General features: G+C 35.2%; 1 protein-coding gene across 4 annotated transcripts in view; it reads left to right on the top strand.

Moving 5' to 3' along the window:
• The window catches only part of ROBO1 (roundabout guidance receptor 1), a 464510-nt gene extending 459554 nt beyond the window's left edge, over positions 1–4956 (top strand). For 3 of the 4 annotated variants that reach the window (XM_051984356.1, XM_051984358.1, XM_051984355.1), the window contains 2 exons: positions 2231–2421; positions 3176–4956. In XM_051984356.1, coding sequence (XP_051840316.1) covers positions 2231–2421; positions 3176–3190 — 206 coding nt within the window. In that variant the 3' untranslated portion in view covers positions 3191–4956. The remainder of the gene's footprint in view (positions 1–2230; positions 2422–3175) is intronic. The other variant, XM_051984357.1, reaches the window with a different exon arrangement.
• The last annotated feature ends 15385 nt before the right edge of the window (positions 4957–20341 follow it).

The following is a 20341-nucleotide window of genomic DNA, read 5'->3' as shown; positions in this document are numbered from 1 at the left end:
CCTTGAACTCCTGAGGTATAACTTTCTCTAGGTTATGAACTGCATAAATCCTCAGTAGTAGACCATTGCTGTTGGATATTTCTAACTCCATTTCTCCCAAGGACTCTCTGCCTAATAGTCTGAGCCTATTCTAGCATTAAAATTACACCTTGTCCTCTTTTGAAATATTGATGATAAAGGTCTCCTGGTCTGAATAAATTTTTTTTTTTTAATCTCAGTTTGTCATGATGGGATCATAGGCACTGATGATAGTGGCCTGGCCTTTTCTTGCAGGTGGTAGTGATATTGTTATGAGTCTGTCTTTTACTCCTTTTGGTGGGCATACAAGCTTGTTGACTAGATTAGTTTTGATTTAAAAACCTATCCAGCTTCACAGTGCTCCTATTCATTGTGGTCACTCCAGAAAAATATGTTTTCAGCTCCATTTTCAGTAAACTGATCTTCATTTGCCATGCCTACTATTTGTATACAATGCCTGCTGATTTCTCTCACAACAAGAGCTATTTGTCTTTCAGTTATATTATATTTGTATTGTTTATAAGTATGTATACATTCTATATATCAATGGGGAATGGAATCATCTTTGCAAAAGTTTTTGTACATTTTTTGGGAGCGTAATTGTAGGGTGGAATACCCACTTGTCATGATAATCAGGTCGGGGTTGGATAAGCAGAAATTTTTTGGACATCTTTCCTAACCTATTTCTTGCACCAGGAAATGAGAGAATGTAATAGTGTAAAAGGCTCCTCAGCAGATCTTTTGGTTATCCTCAATATGGTTTATTCCATCTGCTGAAATGGTATCTGTGCATGATTCTTGGAGCTATACATAAGAGTTAGGTGAATCAGATGAATACCAAAGATGAAAAGAACTTGGCAGATCACACACAGGAGATACTAGTCTTTCCTAAGCACATCCTATACAATTTAAGTATTATTATATGGTAGAAAAAAATCAATGGATGGAAATTACAGAGAAAGGAAGATTTGGATTCTAGGTTAGAAAATAAACTTCTTTATCATTAGAACTATCTGGAAAGTGGAGCAGATTGCTTCAAAAGTAATAGATTGATCTTCATTAGAAGTCTTTTTTAAAATTAATAATTATTTATTGTTAAGTTTAAACAAAGTAAATTTTCATGTCAATCAATGCCCTGCCCCCAAATAGGACTGCAAATTAAACTTTGAATTTTACTTCATACCATTTGCTTTAAATATATAGTTCTGCTTTCACTTCAAAATAGTTCAGCTTATCATGTTACTAGCTGAATAATTGAACTTTCATTATATGGATTTAAAATATTACATTGGCCCTTTAAAATATCATTGTTATAATATATTTTAAATTAACTCCACCCTCCATTAACTTCCTTTTATTCCTCCTGTTGTGATACAGGAGGCCACTTGCCAGTGGCTGCTGGAGGTCTAACTCAGACCTGTAGAATGGCATGTGAATAATTGATGATGATACAAAGAAACTGAGAGGCATTTGCATTCTCTGACCTCTCCACTGAGAGGCAATTGTATTGTCTGACCTCTCTCCTCTTCCTTCTGCATCCAATTTATTTCATTTTCCATCCACAAGCAACACCTATATCAGTAAAGGCTGCTTTGTAACTTGTTCAGATGTTATGATCCACAGCTGTGGAGGCCTTAAGAGAATTGATCTGCCCCTTCACTTAGGCATGGTCCTTAACAATTCCCCATTTTTTGTTTTATGGATATTTCCCCCCCACAACATGGTTAGTAAGTTTGTCCATTTGCTGTTATCTGAGTCCGCACATTGAAGAATGCAAGCAGCATTATCACCTCTGGATGGTTGTAGCAGGTGTTGATCTTGTGAGATATCATAGAGGCAGACTTTTAAATGGAGAAGAGGACTATAGTCAGAACAGGCATTTAAGTCTCTCATCGGTCTCCTGGCTTGGTCCATTGATGTGTTGGCCCAACTAAAAAAATTTTACTGAGTCTCTTCTCCCTTTCCTTCTCTGTGGGTTACCGAAGGAATTCTGGGAGGATCCTCCTTTTAAGTATAGGATAAATTGGTTGATGCTGTAAGAAAACTTCTTAGATACTAGTTGAAACTGATGACTTTTGAAGTCCTTTCCAACTTTTGAATTATATGATTCTGGGTTTTTCATCAACTTTTTCTTTTTTGGCAGTTTTACTGCAAAATGACTTTCAAATAATACATATTTTATGTTGTTTTCATATGTTAATTTTTTATGCAGAAGATATCTTACCATACTGTAGACCTACATTTCCAACATCAAATAATCCCAGAGATCCGAGTTCTTCAAGCTCAATGTCATCTAGAGGTTCAGGAAGACAAAGAGATCAAACAAATGTAAGTCGAAGGAATGTTGCAGAATTGCAGATGCTTGGAGCATATGAAAAAGAAGTGGATAATGAAGAATTAGAGGTATCAGTTATATGTTTATGCCTACCTAATTACATCTTTTCCCAAAGTTAGGTTCACAGAAATTTCTTAGTGCACAAAAATGTCTCTAAATATTCCTGAACTTTTAAAAGTCATTATTAATCAAATTAGTAATAATTTAATAGTAATATTGTAATTAGTAGTAAAATGACCGTGGGTTATTTTAAAGTGTTATTCACATTTATTGTAGTATATAATTTCTTGTAGACATATGTTCCTCTTTAGATTTACATTGCAATACAAGCCATATGTTTAGAAGCAAGAAGTATTTATTTAGAGAAGTGTCTTTTCAAATACTTAATTTTGTTACCATTAGGTGTTGGTTATCATAATTCTCAAACGTTCCTTTTAGCCAAGAGTTGTTTTGCTCTTTTCATGATTAATCTTTTTGATAAATATATTTGGCCACAAATTGTTTCCTGCAGTGAACATTCTATTTACACTAAGTAAACAAAGAGTGGGATATGAAACCAGTTAGGAATGTCTGTCAATTCTCTAAAAAGCATTATGGATTTGATTTTTATATTAAACTTTGTGATGAGGAATCATCTATTTTTTAGTTCTAAAATAGTTCTATTTAGGTCCTAAAACAGTAATATCTTAATCGATTGAAATTCACTGTATCCAACAAATTACATTCTCCTTTTCACTCTCTTCCAAAAGAACTTTTAAAATACAAGAAATTTTAGTGTTCATATTTTTAAAAGATTATGATGGTTTTGTTTTGTTTTTACAGGAAACTGAAAGCTGAAGAAGATGAGGTGCTTTTAACAGTCTTATGTCATGTAATATGAAAAGTATCTCTCACAAAACTTATTGTCTGATGACATATGACACCAGAAATTATGTTCAGTGCAATCAGAGTGTACAAATTTTCATTTATTCCTCTCCTCTATCATTTTAAGAAATTCTGTTGGGTATTTTATTGCTGTGATCTATTATCTGTCCCTACAAAAAGCATCTTATTTCCCCTCCATGGATATCTTCAAATCTTTATACCTTATCCCCAGCAAGGAAAGAATTTACCTGTGGAATAGAATGGAATCTAAGCTCTGAAGTTGGTAGAAGTACAGAAGATGGCACGTCTTAAGTACTTTCTTTGAAGTCTTGGGTACCTTTTTTGTGAAGGTGCTACTTAGATTCACTCATTGCTTATATACCAAATATGGTAATTACTGATAAAGGACAGAGTTGCATACAATCTACTTCATGAAAGGGCTTGTCTGATACACTATTTTTTTATATAATTTTCACTGTTAATGCAGATTATAACATAAAAAGGGTTTGTTTCGTTTTCCACACAGATTTGTTGTTGTTTGTTTACTTTTAATCTGTCCATGATCTCATCCTTTGCTGGATTGGGGAGAGGAGAGAAAGTAGGGAGGTGGGATGTAGGGAGATATAAGGTAAATGCAAAAACTACAAGAAATTTGAGGTGGAGTGAACCATACTGTAAATATATATTCTTTTCAATGCCTGTTGGTACTTTATTTTTGTCTTCCTTTCAGTCATTGAAATACATTCTTTAAAAAAAGAAAAAGAAAAGAAAAAACAATATCCTTTTGGATAGATGGGTTTTAAGCCAATTAGATCTCTGGTTGTCTAGTCATTGTCATAAGTAAGTCTAGCAAAAACTTTGTTCTATTTTTCAATTTAAAATAATTATAAATACATATTAAAAACAGATGGGTTTTAATGACCAATTGAGTAAGGAGACCATCTTAACTGGCAAAAATTTCTTTTGGAAGTGTCAGTTCACCTTACAGAAGTGCCACTTAAAGAAGTTTGAGTTTTTTGAATTTTGTTTTTTGGTAATGCACTGTTTTTTATCTTTTTTTTTTTTTTTGGTTTTAAAAGCACAATCACTAAACTTTATTTGTAACTTTGTATTTGTCCATTGTAACTATTAATCTTTTTTGTCTTACTGAAAAATGTTCAGAAATTTTTCTTCATTTTTTTATTAATGCTGTTTGTATTTGGAATATTTGAATGATGACAGATGGTGAAGTAACTTACATGCTTAATTGTGGACCATAGACAGAATAATTCTCACTTTTCCTGGAATTCTGGAAAATTGCAAGTTTAATGTAGCAAAACTTAACGGATTTTCACGTAAGCTCAAATAGAGCATTAATTGTTTAGACTTGCCAAATGATGCCCTCCGTCTGTAGTTTTTTTATGGCCTTTTTTTGTTATGTAAATTTCCTTGATTTTGTCATTGGTGCTAATTGAAAAATGTGTGTTTTCATGGACAACTATCAGAACTAGCCCCATTGAAATAAAACTGTTTTTAAAATTTGGTATGTACCAAAAACTAAAAGTGTTCATTTAGATAATGTTTTAAAAAGTTACATAGAAAGGTTGTACAGCACTAAGGGAACAATCCATGTGATTAATGTTTTCATTATGTTCATGTAAGAACTTCTTATTTTTTAGGCATAATTTTGCATATTGAGGATCCAATAATCAGAAAAATAATTTTTGTCACATTATTTATTAAAAATGTTCTCAAATACATCATTCTTTCTCAAGTCCTTATTGCTTCTCATTTTTGTTTTTACACAAATCATTATGCTTAGTATTGTAGCCTTAGTATGTTAACATTTTACCAATATATGCCTGATTAAGTAAAATTTAATCTGATTGTGGTAGCAGAAGCCAAAGAGGTTTTGATTATTTTACTGGAGGTTCCTACAAGATCATCTATCACAGTTGAGCTGACCTAAGCTACACATGGAGTTAAAAACCTTTTCTAATTCAAGAGTTAGTTCCAGTGGCCAATTTAGAAAGGTTTTATTCTTTCTGAAGACTCTTAGGAGGAAAAGTTTTATATTGAAGTCAAAATTAGATTTATAACTATGGACAGGAAAACATGTAACTCACAATCCACCTAGCTCTAAACATAGAGCTTCAAAGTTGAGGAGGTGGATTCCAGAGATTCTCAACAGTAATCATGTATTCTGCTGACTCTTGTCCTCCTAAAATAAGATAATAGTGTAATCTTCTAAAGTTATCTCAAGTCAGGGTATTGAGCTATTTGTTGCACTCATAGGTCAACTAGTTATTCAGTCAAAAAGCATTCTAAGGAGAGAACAATATTGAAGCAGCAAACTATTTCATCAGATCAGAAATGAATAGTTTTAAAAGAGTCAAATACAGATGCTTCTTCCAGGGATTTGTTGGCAACTCATCTACTTCTTTATGACTGTTGTCTGTCTTTTTGAGTTTACTACATGGGGTTCACTCAACCTAAAACAGGTTAGGTGATCCTCAGAGAGGATCAATGATATTGGGAAGATGATGTTTTGACTTGAAGATGAATTGGTTTATATGAGATAGAGCTATGCAATCACTGGAGTCCAGTAGAAAGACTTAAGATAACTGTCAATGGCCTGGGATGCAGTATGAGATAGTCTTTCCCAGGTCTCAGTTTTTCTGAGGCAATGCCCATTCAGTGATTAAAGGAGATTAATACCAGATAGAGTGTGTGGTAAGTACCCTCTTTTATTTCATCAAAAATTCATATCATTTTCAGAAGAAATAATGAATTCATGGTTTGGAATATCTTCTTCTAGCATATAATCAACACAAAGTATACTTTTCTAAATACTTTTTTTGAGAGCTGGTTCAGATAAAATCATATGCTAGTCTGCTAGTTCCATCTTTAGATTTATTTAAGGCCATTATTTATAATACATTTATTAAATAGTGCTCCATTTTTATTGTTAATTACTTATTTAATTAAGAAGGACCCCTTATTTAATAAATGAAATGGCTCCCTTAGTGATTATCTAGTTCAACCTTTTTAAAATAATTTTTTACAAAGTTTTATTGATGTCTTTTGCTTGTATATTAGTAATTTCTTCAAATAAGTTCCCCAAGCATCATTGATAAATGAGTCTTTCCTTGAAACAGAGAATAATAGATAAGCAAAACCAACTAACAGTGACCACAGTATTCTATAGAACATTCTATACCCTTATACACTTAATGCCTCAATTAAAAAAGATCACCTATTGAGCGCTATTTTAATCCAACTACCAAAGAAGTATTTCATAGAGCTAGAAAATAAAATAACAAAATTCAACTAGAAAAACAAAAGCTCAAGATTATTAAGGGAATTATAAATGCAAAGGAAGATGGCCTAGCCACATCAGATCTCAAACGGTGTTTTTAGTGACTTTTTGATTAACAACTTTAAGCTTATATATACCTCCACCAATCTTTATTCATGCTCTTCTAAAGTATCCCCAAATATGACAAAATCATTAGCAAGTGATTAATGTCACTGACCATTTCTTCTAAATGGTTAGAGTTTATAGATAGAGTTCTCAGAAATCTCAGTCAATTGTAAAGAGAACTGAGAATTCTACAGAATGGAGCTAGTAGAAATAAAGAATAGATTCAATTACAAGGGTCTCTTTGCAACAGTATCCTAACTAGGATCTCCCTTTGAGAAACACAGATTAAATGCAAAAGATAGTGGTCTGAGAAGATAAAGAGCAATAGAATGCAGCTTTGAGATGAGAAAACATTGAGGACCAGCACATGTTCAGCAACAATTTTAAAATTTTATTTTCTCATAAAAAACAATTTCATAATTATGAATTATGAAAGTCAATTAGGATCCCTTTAGGAAACGAGGGCTTATAAAAGGGAGAGGTAGCACTAAGCAGCTCAGTTAGGAAACTAGGTGTTGCAAAAGATAGAGATGGCACTGGGAACTCTAATAAAAAGTAATGGAGGCAAAAGACAGAAAATTGTACAGAAGAACAGGTAGATGAGTTTTAAATGACATGAAGTGCACAAAGGAGAGTAATCAATAATAAATTCTAGACTCATTCATACAGATTTTGAGCTAGAAGGAAAATTTATGATCATATAGAACAGGAAGGAAATAATATCTCTGCAGTGATTTATCCAAGTTTGTACAAGTAGTAAGTACCTGAGTTTTTTTCTCAGAAGATCCATGTCTTCCAAGGTCAAATGTAATACATTCATGGTACCACATTGTCAAGAAAAGATAAGATTAAAACCAGATTATAAAGGTTTTAAAATTCGAAGAACAAAAAGAGGTTTTGATCTTAACCTGTGACAACATAAAAGCAGATAATGGTATCTTCATTTTACATATAAGGAAACTAAGGCTTAAAATATCCAGTGACCATTTGTCTGCAGGCACAGAACCATGCAGATAATAAAAGGTAGGAGCCAAACTCAGATCTTTTGCCTTCAAGTCCAGTACTTTTCCCATTATTCCATTCTGTTCTTTTCTCTCATAGGATTCCAAATATAACACCATCCTAAAATCTCATCTGTGAGTGTAATTAGAAACATTTTTTTTTCAATTCAAACCTTTTCCTTCTCTTCTGATTTTTATTTAGGGAAAATCAATCTTCTCTAACGGCTTAATTTATAAATGTTGAATTAATATCTAAATTATTTCCCACTCCAAACCTAAAAAAAAAAAAAACAAATATTAAACATTTGTTGTACATATAGCTTTCAATAATGTTAGAAATGAAATTCTAAATCTGAGACTCTCCCTGAGCACAGGTTTTTGAATCTAAATCTTTTTATTCCAGTAATAAGAAAAGAAAAGAATTTGATAAAAATGCTGCTTTAGGACATAATCAAAGGGCTATAAATATTTTACCTCCCAGTTCTTGACTAAATCAATAGCTTTGTAATAGTTTTGAATACTATCTTGCATTCCCTTATCAAGTAATTAATATTTTTAAAAAATAAGAGCATATTTAAACTACAAGCCATTTTTAATAACTTATCAAAAGATTAGTCATGATATAGAACAATTTAAGCCTTGGGATAAAAAAAGTAATTTTGTTTTACAATATGATACATATGTGCAAGGATTCATCTCACATAGTCATTAAGAAAAGATAAAAAAATCTTGGAAGCAGAAAAAGTATATGAGGAGGAAGTTCTTAGTATATGTGATGAGGTTTTGCTCCCCTTGCTTCTCAGTCAGGAAGCCAAATAAAGATGTTTGGGATTATGTTCCCAAATATTGAAGTTTGGTGCAGGGCAGGGAGTTGTGGGAACCCTATTGGTCGGGGCGCAGAGGTCCTTTGTAAAGGAATTTACGAAAAGCTAGACTGGCAAGAAGAACTTTATTATTGGCATTGGGAAATCAGCCTTTGCTAGAAAAACTGAATTCCTTGGTGGCAAGGTCCCAACAGAGGTATATAAAGTTTGAAGCAGAAAAATCCTGGCAGGAGGGTAAAGAGGGTCCTGTTAGGGAAAGCGAGATAAAGATAAAGAGGGAGTAATGCTGAAAGAGAATATCATTTCAACGGGCAGGGGGTTGCAACTTATGCCAAGGGGGGAGAGAGGTTAGGTTCTCCACAAGGAGTGAGTCCCAAGTTGCCTCTTTTTATAAATGAAACCTTGGCTAGAAGCTGGAGGCAGCTCTTGATGGGGACTAGGTACAGTTTGTGCTGGAATCAGAATAGAAAATCTTGGAATTGAATGAGTGTTTCTGGGCTAATTTCCAACTCAATAGGTTAGGAGTAGTCCTGGACTCAAAGTCCCACACAGATAACAAAAGGAGAGCACTTTATCTTGATTCTCTGGGGTGGGTCTCAGGGTAGAACTTAATGTTCCCCTCAAAGTCAGAGAGTAAAGAAAGAGAAAGAGATTCGGAGCTCCCCTCATCAATAGAAATCACCTGTTTGCAAAGAATGTTGTTTCCTTGTGTTTATATATCTAAGATTAGAGGTTAAAAGCACCTCAGCCTCCAGAGAAGAGAATGAGCAGCTAAAAAGTAACTAAACTAAAGATCTAATATTTTTAATGGGATTCAAAGGCCTTGGGTATGTTGTAAAAAATTAGATTTGTATTTTCTCTTTTTTTCAGTTATTTGAATTTTCTGAATATAGCAAAATAATTATTAATTTCCATCACAAGGCAACTATGGGTAATAAATTGAAGTTCTTTCCCTTTCTGGAACTTAAAAGATGAAGAATGAAATGGATGAATGCCAGAAGTTAAATGATAGTAGAGTTAATGCCAATTCAAAATACTCTTAAACCTTAGCTTAAAAAATTACATTGCTAAATATCAATTTATTACCAGAAGTGTTTATTCTATCACTCAGATTTGCATAGATTTTTTAAAAGATTCTCCCTTCAGTCTATAGTTAGCAGTGTCTAAATCAAGTAACTTTTAAATAAGGGCAAGAATATGGAAATCAAGAAGTATAGAAAAAATTTTTTAAAAAAACAAACCTCTGCTATAGAGATTCCTAATTTGATGTTCTTATTAGTGCTATAAGATTTGAGCTAGTTCTCACCATATGGCCTATTTATTGGCAAAAACAAACTTAAAATTATTACTGTATTATATTGAATTATATTTTGTAAGAAATTAACAAAAAAGGGATAATCTACTAAGGGACTTGAAGCAGAAAAAAAGATCTGCTAGAAGAAACTGCCCTGAGAGTCCACCTATTCCAGAATGCCTAGAAGGGATGATTTCCAGAAGATCAGTTAACTATAATAAGAGATATTCTCAAAAACCATACAGCCAGCCGATACATCTGAATCTTAATATATGACATATTGAAAAAATAGACAATAGAAATGAGTTACCCTTCCCTTTCAGTTATTACCCATGTGCTGCTGTTTTTTGTAAGACCTTCTTGCCAAATGCCAATGTTTTAGTCATATGTCTTTTCCTCTTTCACTCACACTATTCCCATTATGGTAGTCCTAATAATTAAAATTTTAATATCTCCAGATCTTGTTATATCTGGTGAGTCTGATTCCCACTCTTCTCCCACCCCTTTTGATGTGTCAAGGTAGCAATATCTAATTTAAAATAAACATGTGACAAATTCACAATGATCATTCTCCTTGCCAAAAGAAAGATTTATTTAGGAGAAGAGTTTACAGACAAAAATAAGAGGTAAAATAGATGCCAGGAGTGGCAAATATGAAATAAGAGTTGGGAGAGCTTTTAGAAAAGAAAAAGACAAGTTCCCCTGGGGAAGTCACAGTTAACCAGGAGAAAAGAAATATTCCATGAGGTGGGAAAAAGCCATTGACTGGCAGATTAGACTAGGCAGATTTAGCTGGAGTAAAGAGAAAGGCACTCTTAGAGGGAAAGTACAAGGAGCAAGAGAAAGAGTACTTCATAGTGGGCTTAGTCCTGAAAAGAATTTAGCAAAGATTTTCATCATCACCAGATATTTTATAGGGAAAATGTATCCTTGAAGATTTCTGAAGTGCAAAGGCAAGAATGTACCTGGCAGACAATGTCCCCATTGTATCTAAGGATATGCTAATCAAAATAGTTTGGGGAAGGCTAATTTTCTTTTTGTATGCAATTATGATTTATAGAGTTTACAATTGTCTTAACTTGTGATAATAGGACAGTCTTGGAAAGATAAGTTTCCAAAAAAGTTGTCTCAAAAATTGTAAATGTCTTTAAAGATGAGAGGATGGATGAATTAACACTAGACTAACTTCACATTATTCTATATGAATAGGATTTGGGAGTTCACATCACCTTGGGGTACCTTTTTAAACATTTGGCTTCTTTTTAGCATGGTGGCTTTTATCTGCTCTCTTTTCCAGGGACTACTCACTCTCCTTATCTGTATCTTGCTTCTTCTTTTTATGTGGGAAGGAAATGAAGTGTTGCCTATGTGTTTGTACTCATATTGGGTTGTCACTAATACTGTTGTGGTCCAGCAACTCACTGAATTCTTCAATGCCTCCCTTGGTCAGTTATAGAATTCATCTTGATCAGGAAGCTTGGTTAGGATACAGCTGACTACCTAATTCTAGAATTGTAAATTACCTGAGGATGATTGAAACAAGTTTAAAAAAGGATATTGAAATCAGTTTTTTTTTTAAGAATATTGAATAGAGACATCAAAAGAATCTACATGATTTTAATCCCAACTGATCCCATGTCAGAGTATTTCCAAATGGGTTACTCCGTTGCTACACTTGTAACTTGAGCCTGATGTTCTGACCAGATGTTACCATTTTCTGCCAGTCTCTTCTAACTTTTTCTATGGATTTGTGAATGTGTTAACCAAAACAGCTTATATAACAACTTCTCAAGACTCCATGAAACCAAACTCTCTCCTTGTTGAAATGTATTTAATGTTCCCTCATCTCCACTCATCTTGGGCACTCCAATAGCCTGAAATTGGTGGTGAACCTGAATTGCATAAATTCAATTAAAAGGCCTTAGTTTGTTTTTTTGTTTTTGTTTTTGTTTTTGTTTTTTTTGCTGCTTTGGCAGTCTTCTGTATTTTAAAACTTTAAAATCAACTTTTGATAATGGACAAGGAAACAAGGTAGATAAAAATTTGAAGCCCTTTCAGTTATAATTAATTTACTTTGCAGATCAAGTGTTTTGAGGTATTTCAATATCTCATTTGCAAATGAAAGGCAAGTGGAGACAATGACTTTGTCCTCAGACACAAAATGCTAATATTTCCCCCAGTCACTCATTTTAAAAGTCAATAGCAAAAAATTTTGAGTTTAATAAAATCTGGGGAACTTGGACACTAGGACTGTTTCATGACCATTGAGATAGCTAGTTAGATTATTCAATAAAATTTTGGACTTTAACAAAAGAAAACCAGAGTTTAAATGCTGTCTCAGACCCTTACTAGATGCTTGGCCCTAGACAACTCACTTCTCTCTCAGCCTCATATAATAGGAATATTAATAGCACCTTTTGGAGGATAATTTTAGAGTTAAAAGAAATGATGCATGTAAAATATTTTGCAAATCTTAATTTCAATTCAAATGTTATTTGTTATATGTGTATGTTATTTATTAATTGAAGACATGACATGTGATAAAGACTTGGGAAATGTTCTGGATGGTCAATATAAGTTAGGCGGAGACCTTTCCTTGAGGAGATTCTGTTATGAATGATGGGGAATTAGTGAACAGAAAGATAGCTTTGCTTTCCAAAACTCACCTAGAATTTGGTAAATTTCAGAAGACCTGAAACACTAGAACCAGAATGTCATTGTTCTTTCTTAAAGAGCATAGTGGTAACCCAGTAAAGGATTAGCATTAAGCAAGAGGTGAAGACTACAACTTTTCCTTGAGGAACAAGCTCAGTAAATCCAATGAATTGAACTATTCCACAGAAATCTATATCTATAAAGTTAAATTAAGCCCTACAACATTCTTCTCATGGAATTGTGGGGAAAAGCCACTTTAGGGGAGGGATAATTTTATAATTACTGTGTTTTACAATCCCTTTGAATAAGTGCTAAAAGCTAAATAAATCTAGTGACTGATTGAAAAGAAATAATTTAAGAGTAACATAATTGATGAGGCAAAGTAAGAAAACTGAGTGAAACCAATTCTGAATACAAAAGAGAGGTAAAAGAAAACAAGAGATTAATAAAAGAAAAGGAAAGAAACTGAATATGGCTTTCGAATTGTACAGAGAAGATAATGAAGGTACAAAGATGCCAAAGGTTGAATACAAGATGATAGAGAGCAAACATGGCTTTCTGTGATTGCTCTGGTCTATTCTCAAACTAACAGCAGATTAAGTCTCTCAACTGGTTTTGGAGTGACAGAACCCCCAAATATTTGGAGTACCAATACATTTCCAGAAGAAGGTACTTTTGGAAGAACTTCATAATAGATTGGCTTCAATCAGTCAGGGGGACAGTCTGCCTAGCCCAGAATGCAGAGTAGGGAGCCTGGGGCAAGGAGCCGAGATGGGGAACCAGAGCATTGCGGCTTCCACACTGGGGAATCTTCTGTGAGGTTCTTAGGCTACTTTGTCTTGGTTGCAAGCTGTAGTTTAGCAGATTTGCTGTAAAACATCCAAAAGCAACTACACAAGGCAAATTGGAAGCCACAGAGTCCTGGAAGAACTTGGGATCTGGCTGCAACTACCCAGCACTGGAAGCCAGTCAGGAACTTCAGATCCAGGGCAAATTAAATTGGCTGTTCCTTTGCCAGCAAAAAAGCAAAAAGAACTCTGACCATAGACAATATTTATATAGAGAGAAAATAGATCTCAAACCCTAAGGTTCCTAAAAGAAAATCAACTCCAGATGAAGCCCCAAAGGGAGATAGGGACTGGTCCCCATTTCACAAGGCTTTCTTGGAAGATTTCAAAAGGGATCTTAAAAGAAAGAAGAAAAATGGGGAAAGAGAATGAGATCTTTGTAAGAGAGTATGAAAAAGGAAAAACAAATCAGAAGAAAATTAAGATTTGATGAAATGGGAAAAGCCTATATCTCCTTACAAAATAGACATGAAAAAAAATACCAATTCGGTGAAAAATAGAATTTGTGAAATGGAAGAAAAGGAAAGAACAAAACAATTCAATTGGCCAAATACAAAAGGAGAAAAAAAAAAAAGATAACTGGAGAAAATAATACACTAAAAATTAGAATTGAACAAGTGTTAGTGAATTTATAAGTCTCAATAAGAGTTTAAGAAACAGTCAAAAAAAAAAAAAAAGGAAAAGAAAACGAAAAAATAGAAGAAATTATGAAATACCTCCTTAGGAAAAACAATGGACCTGGAAAATAGATCTAAGAGAGACAATCTAAGGATTATTCGGATTCCTGAAAACCATGATGAAAAAAAGAGCCTAGACATCATCTTTCAGAAAAACATCAAGGGAAAAAAATTGCCCTGATATCCTAGAAACAGAAAGTAAAAAAGCCATTGAAAGAATTCACGAATCACCTCCTGAAAGAGACCCCAAAATGAAAACTCCAAGTAATGTAGTAGCTAAACTTCAGAATTATCAGGGACTTTGGGGGGCAGAGCCAAGATAGTGGAGAAGGCACATGTGACTTTCTAAGCTCCTCTCATTCCCCTCATAGCCAACTATTTAATTCAGCCTCAAATATAGCTCTTCACTGCTTAAATTCATGAAGATTAGAAACACTACAATTTGCCAGCCAAAGTCAATCTGGAAGATCGCCAGGAAAGGTTTGTCCTGAGGGGCCAGGAACAGACTAACACAGGCAGCGAGAGACTAGCGTCCTGAGCAGACCAGGGGCGGGGGTGATCTCTGTGGCTAGAGAAGGTATAGAGACTACTCTGCTATAGGCTAACTGCTCTGCCTTGACTACAAAGCAGTAAACTGGCAGAGAGATTAAAGCCTAAAACAGAGGGTATTCTAAAAAACGCCAGAACCTAATGAGATCTGGCTGCAATGAGTCAAACCCGGAAGTGACTTAGGCAGACTTTAATGCAGCCCTGCAGCCACATCCTGTAATTCGGGGCTTTTGCAGGGACAGGTACAAATCTGCACAGCAAGGGAGGCACAGCCTGGGCAGCCTCTAATCGGCATAGTGGGGGGCTTGACATAGGGCAATAGAACTTCCCCAGCAGACTGTGCTTCCCGGGCAGACATTTCCTGTCCCTGCAAATCCATTCACTGCTCAACTGCTAATGCCCACAGCCCCAGGACAGGCTTTGGCTTGGGATAGTGAAACTCTCACTGCTCAGCGTCTAGCCCCAGGACAGTCATTATCTCACACTGTGGGGGTTCTTTGCAGGAACTTTCCCTGAGATACTCCCAGGTGGGGAACTCTTTCTTAGAGCACTCCAATGCCTTGCTGCTTTTTGTAGCCGGCCGGCAGGACAGCTACCTGTCCATACACCTTTTGCTGCTCTGCAGAGGAATCTGATAAGCTCCTGGCTCTAAAGGCAGACCCTACAGGCTTTAAAAAAAATGAGTAACAAAAATCAAAAGAACGATTGATTGTTTCTATACAGAAAGAGAACAGCTTTTCAACCCTGAAGAAACTAATAGCAGACAGTCTCCAGACAATTGTTGGTCTCCAATACAAAAGGCTCTCCTAGAAGAGATTATTAAAAACCTTAAAAGAGAACTAGAAGAAAAATGAGGAAAGAAAAAAGAGAAGCTATGCAAGAGAGTACAGAAAAGGCATATAACTCACTAAAAGGAAAATTTGATAAAGTGGAAAAAGAAAACAACTTCCTGAAATGTGAATTGGAAAAGGTAAAAAACTCCCCAAAAGTGCAGGGAAACAGAATTTGTGAACTGAAAAAAGAAAATAACTCACTAAGAAAAAAAAATAGTGAAATGGAAAAAAATTCCATAGAGCAAAACAACTCAATTGGACATATACAAAAAGAAGTAAAAAAAGCTAATGAAGAAAATAACTAAAAATCAGAACTGAACAAATAGAAATGAGTGATTCATTGAGACATCAAGAATAAATCAAGCACGTTTTTTCCGGTTAAGATGGCGGAGAGGAGGCTCACAGCTTCATAAGCTCCACGCTCTCTCTCACTATCCATTTCATTACAAGCCTCTGAATCAATGCTTGACTGAAAAAAACCCACAAATAGTTACCAAGAGAAGCCATCCTTGAGATCCGCCAAGAAAGGTCTGTCTTTACTGGAGGGCTGGGGCGGTTTTAGATCGGGCGCAGGCGGCGGGCAGCGGCAGTGAGGGCACAGGAGCAGACTGGAGAGGGGGTGGAGAGTGATCGTAGCCGTCTCTGCGGGGAGAGCTTCGCTACAGGTTTGGATAATTTGCTCCGGCAGCAAGTCAACAGCCCAGCAGAGAAGCTAAAAACACCGGGGCTGAAGAATACAACCCCAAACAGCTGGAGTCTCTCAGGACCTGGCCGCCCCCTCCCCCCCCCCCCAGTGACTCAGCACGCTTTGGGATCTCAGAGCGCAGGCGCAGCACAGTCCTGCTAGTGCCTCACTGCTGCCCCCTGCAGTCTGTAGAGGAAGCTCGATAACACACCCAGCCCCCCCCCCAAAGAAAGACTCCAGTTTTTTCTGTTTTTCTGTGGTAGTTTGTCTCTGATTAATAGACAGAATGAGCAAGAAGCTGAAGAGGACTTTAACCCTTGACAGCTTCTATACAGATAGAGAGCAGACTCTAAATCCTGAGGAGACTAAAAACAGGCAGTCCCCAGGTGAATCCCCAAAGGAGGAGATCGTCTGTTCCTCAGCACAGATGAACCTCATAGAAGTGATTAAAAAGGCTCTCACAAGGGAGCTAGAAGAAAAATGGGAAAAGAGCCTGGAGAAGTCAGTTAAAGAGAGAGTGGATAAAGAAGTAAAATCCTTGAAAAATAGGATTAGTGAACTGGAAACAGAAAACAGCTCTCTAAAAAACAAAATTGGCGAAATGGAAAAAAAATCCACAGAACAAAAGAACTCAATTGGACAATTAGAAAAAGATTTTAAAAAAGTGAGTGAAGAGAATACTTCACTGAAAATCAGAATTGAACAAGTGGAATTGAATGACTCGAGGAGACAAGAAGAATCAGTCAAGCAAATTCAAAAAAATCAAACAATGGAGAAAAATGTGAAATACCTTCTGGGGAAGACAACAGACCTGGAAAACAGATCCAGGAGAGACAATCTGAGAATCATTGGACTCCCAGAAAAACATGATGAAAAAAAGAGCCTGGACACTGTCTTCCAGGAAATTATCAAAGAGAACTGCCCAGAAGTCATAGGAACAGAGGAAAAAATAAACATTGAAAGGATTCATCGATCACCCACTGAAAGGGATCCTAAAATCAAAACACCAAGGAATATAGTGGCCAAATGCCAGAACCCTCAGATGAAAGAAAAAATATTGCAAGCGGCTAGAAAAACCCAATTCAAGTATCAAGGAGCCACAATAAGGATCACCCAGGATCTGGCAGCATCCACATTAAAAGATCGAAGGGCCTGGAATATGATATTCCGAAAGGCTAAGGAACTTGGTATGCAACCAACAATAACTTACCCAGCGAGAATGAGCATCTTTTTCCAGGGAAGAAGATGGACATTCAACGAAGTAAGCGAATTTCATCTATTTCTGATGAAAAAAACAGAACTTAACAAAAAGTTTGATCTACAAATATAGAACTCAAGAGAAATCTAAAAAGGTAAAGATTAATCTTGGGAACTATATTTTGACTATATAGATGTATAAAGAATACATGTATACCTTGTTCTAGAAATTGATGTGGAAAGGACACTGTACCAGAAAAAGGGTAAAGTGGGGGTAGTACATCTCACGAAAAGGCATAGGAAACCTATTATATCTGAGAGAAAGAATGGAGGGGGATGAATATAGTGGGTATCTTACTGCCTTCAGAATTGGCTTTAAGTGAAAAATCTTAAGACATATTCAATCTATGGTGAAACTTCTCCCATCTCATTGAAAAGTGAGAAGGGAAAAGTGGAAAGGGAAGGAATAAGCTAAGCAGAAGGGAATACGGGAACTGGGAGGGAAAGGGGTAAGATAGGGGGAGGAACTCTAAGGCGGGGGGAGGGATACTAAAAAGGGAGGGCTGTGAGAAGCAAGGGGTGCTCACAAGCTTAATACTTGGAAGGGGGGGGAAAGGGGAAAGAAGGGAGGAAAGCATAAACCGGGGTTAACAAGATGGCAAGTAATACAGAATTGGTCATTCTAACCATAAATGTGAATGGGGTAAACTCCCCCATAAAGAGGAAGCGGTTAGCAGAATGGATTAAAAGCCAGAATCCTACAATATGTTGTTTACAGGAAACACACCTGAAGCGGGGAGATACATGCAGGTTAAAGGTAAAAGGTTGGAGCAAAATCTACTATGCTTCAGGTGAAGTCAAAAAAGCAGGGGTAGCCATCCTGATCTCAGATCAAGCTAAAGCAAAAATTGACCTAATTAAAAGAGATAAGGAAGGACACTATATCTTGCTAAAGGGTAGCATGGATAATGAAGCACTATCTATATTAAACATATATGCACCAAGTGGGGTAGCATCTAAATTCTTAAAAGAGAAACTAAGAGAGCTGCAAGAAGAAATAGACAGTAAAACTATAATAGTGGGAGATCTTAACCTTGCACTCTCAGAATTAGATAAATCAAACCACAAAATAAATAAGAAAAAAGTCAAAGAGGTAAATAGAATACTAGAAAAGTTAGATATGATAGATCTCTGGAGAAAATGTAATGGAGACAGAAAGGAATACACTTTTTTTTCAGCAGTTCATGGAACCTATACAAAAATTGACCATATATTAGGACATAAAAACCTCAAACTCAAATGTAGTAAGGCAGAAATAGTAAATGCATCCTTTTCAGACCACGATGCAATGAAAATTACATTCAACAAAAAAGCAGGGGGAAGTAGACCAAAAAATAATTGGAAACTAAATAATCTCATACTAAAGAATGATTGGGTGAAACAGCAAATCATAGACATAATTAATAACTTCACACAAGAAAACGATAATAATGAGACATCATACCAAAATGTATGGGATGCAGCCAAAGCGGTAATAAGGGGAAATTTCATATCTCTAGAGGCCTATTTGTATAAAATAGAGAAAGAGAAGGTCAATGAATTGGGTTTGCAATTAAAAATGCTAGAAAAGGAACAAATTAAAAACCCCCAGTCAAACACTAAACTTGAAATTCTAAAAGTAAAAGGTGAGATCAATAAAATTGAAAGTAAAAAAACTATTGAATTGATTAATAAAACTAAGAGTTGGTTCTATGAAAAAACCAACAAAATAGACAAACCCTTAGTAAATCTGATTAAAAAAAGGAAAGAGGAAAATCAAATTGTTAGTCTTAAAAATGAAAAGGGAGAACTCACCACTAACGAAGAGGAAATTAGAGCAATAATTAGGAGTTACTTTGCCCAACTTTATGCCAATAAATTCGACAACTTAAATGAAATAGAAAAATACCTCCAAAAATACAGCTTGCCCAAACTAACAGAGGAAAAAGTAAATATCCTAAACAGTCCCATCTCAGAAAAAGAAATAGAACAAACTATCAATCAACTCCCTAAGAAAAAATCCCCAGGACCAGATGGATTTACATGTGAATTCTACCAAACATTTAAAGAACAATTAACTCCAATGTTATATAAACTATTTGAAAAAATAGGGATTGAAGGAGTCCTACCAAACTCCTTTTATGACACAGATATGGTACTGATACCTAAACCAGGTAGGCTGAAAACAGAGAAAGAAAATTATAGACCAATCTCCCTAATGAATATTGATGCTAAAATCTTAAATAAAATATTAGCAAAAAGATTACAGAAAATCGTCACCAGGATAATACACTATGACCAAGTAGGATTTATACCAGGAATGCAGGGCTGGTTCAATATTAGGAAAACTATTAGCATAATTGACTATATCAATAACCAAACAAACAAAAATCACATGATCATCTCAATAGATGCAGAAAAAGCATTTGATAAAATCCAACATCCATTCCTAATAAAAACACTTGAGAGCATAGGAATAAATGGACTTTTCCTTAAAATAGTCAGGAGCATTTATTTAAAACCATCAGTAAGCATCATATGCAATGGGGAAAAACTGGAACCTTTCCCAGTAAGATCTGGAGTGAAGCAAGGTTGCCCACTATCACCATTATTATTTAATATCGTATTAGAAACACTAGCCTCGGCAATAAGAGTCGAGAAAGATATAAAAGGAATTAGAGTAGGCAATGAGGAAACCAAACTATCACTCTTTGCAGATGATATGATGGTATACCTAGAGAACCCCAGAGATTCTACCAAAAAGCTATTGGAAATAATTCATAATTTTAGCAAAGTAGCTGGCTACAAAATAAATCCCCATAAATCCTCAGCATTTTTATACATCACCAACAAAACCCAACAGCAAGAGATACAAAGAGAAATTCCATTCAGAATAACTGTTGATACCATAAAATATTTGGGAATCTATCTACCAAAGGAAAGTCAGGAATTATATGAGCAAAATTATAAAAAAGTCTCCACACAAATAAAGTCAGACTTAAATAATTGGAAAAATATTAAGTGCTCTTGGATCGGCCGAGCGAACATAATAAAGATGACAATACTCCCTAAACTAATCTATTTATTTAGTGCTATACCAATCAGACTTCCAAGAAAAT

This window comes from Antechinus flavipes, chromosome 3 (assembly GCF_016432865.1).
Source record: "Antechinus flavipes isolate AdamAnt ecotype Samford, QLD, Australia chromosome 3, AdamAnt_v2, whole genome shotgun sequence".
Lineage (NCBI taxonomy): Eukaryota > Metazoa > Chordata > Mammalia > Dasyuromorphia > Dasyuridae > Antechinus > Antechinus flavipes.
This window is presented reverse-complemented; position numbering and strand designations above follow the sequence as displayed.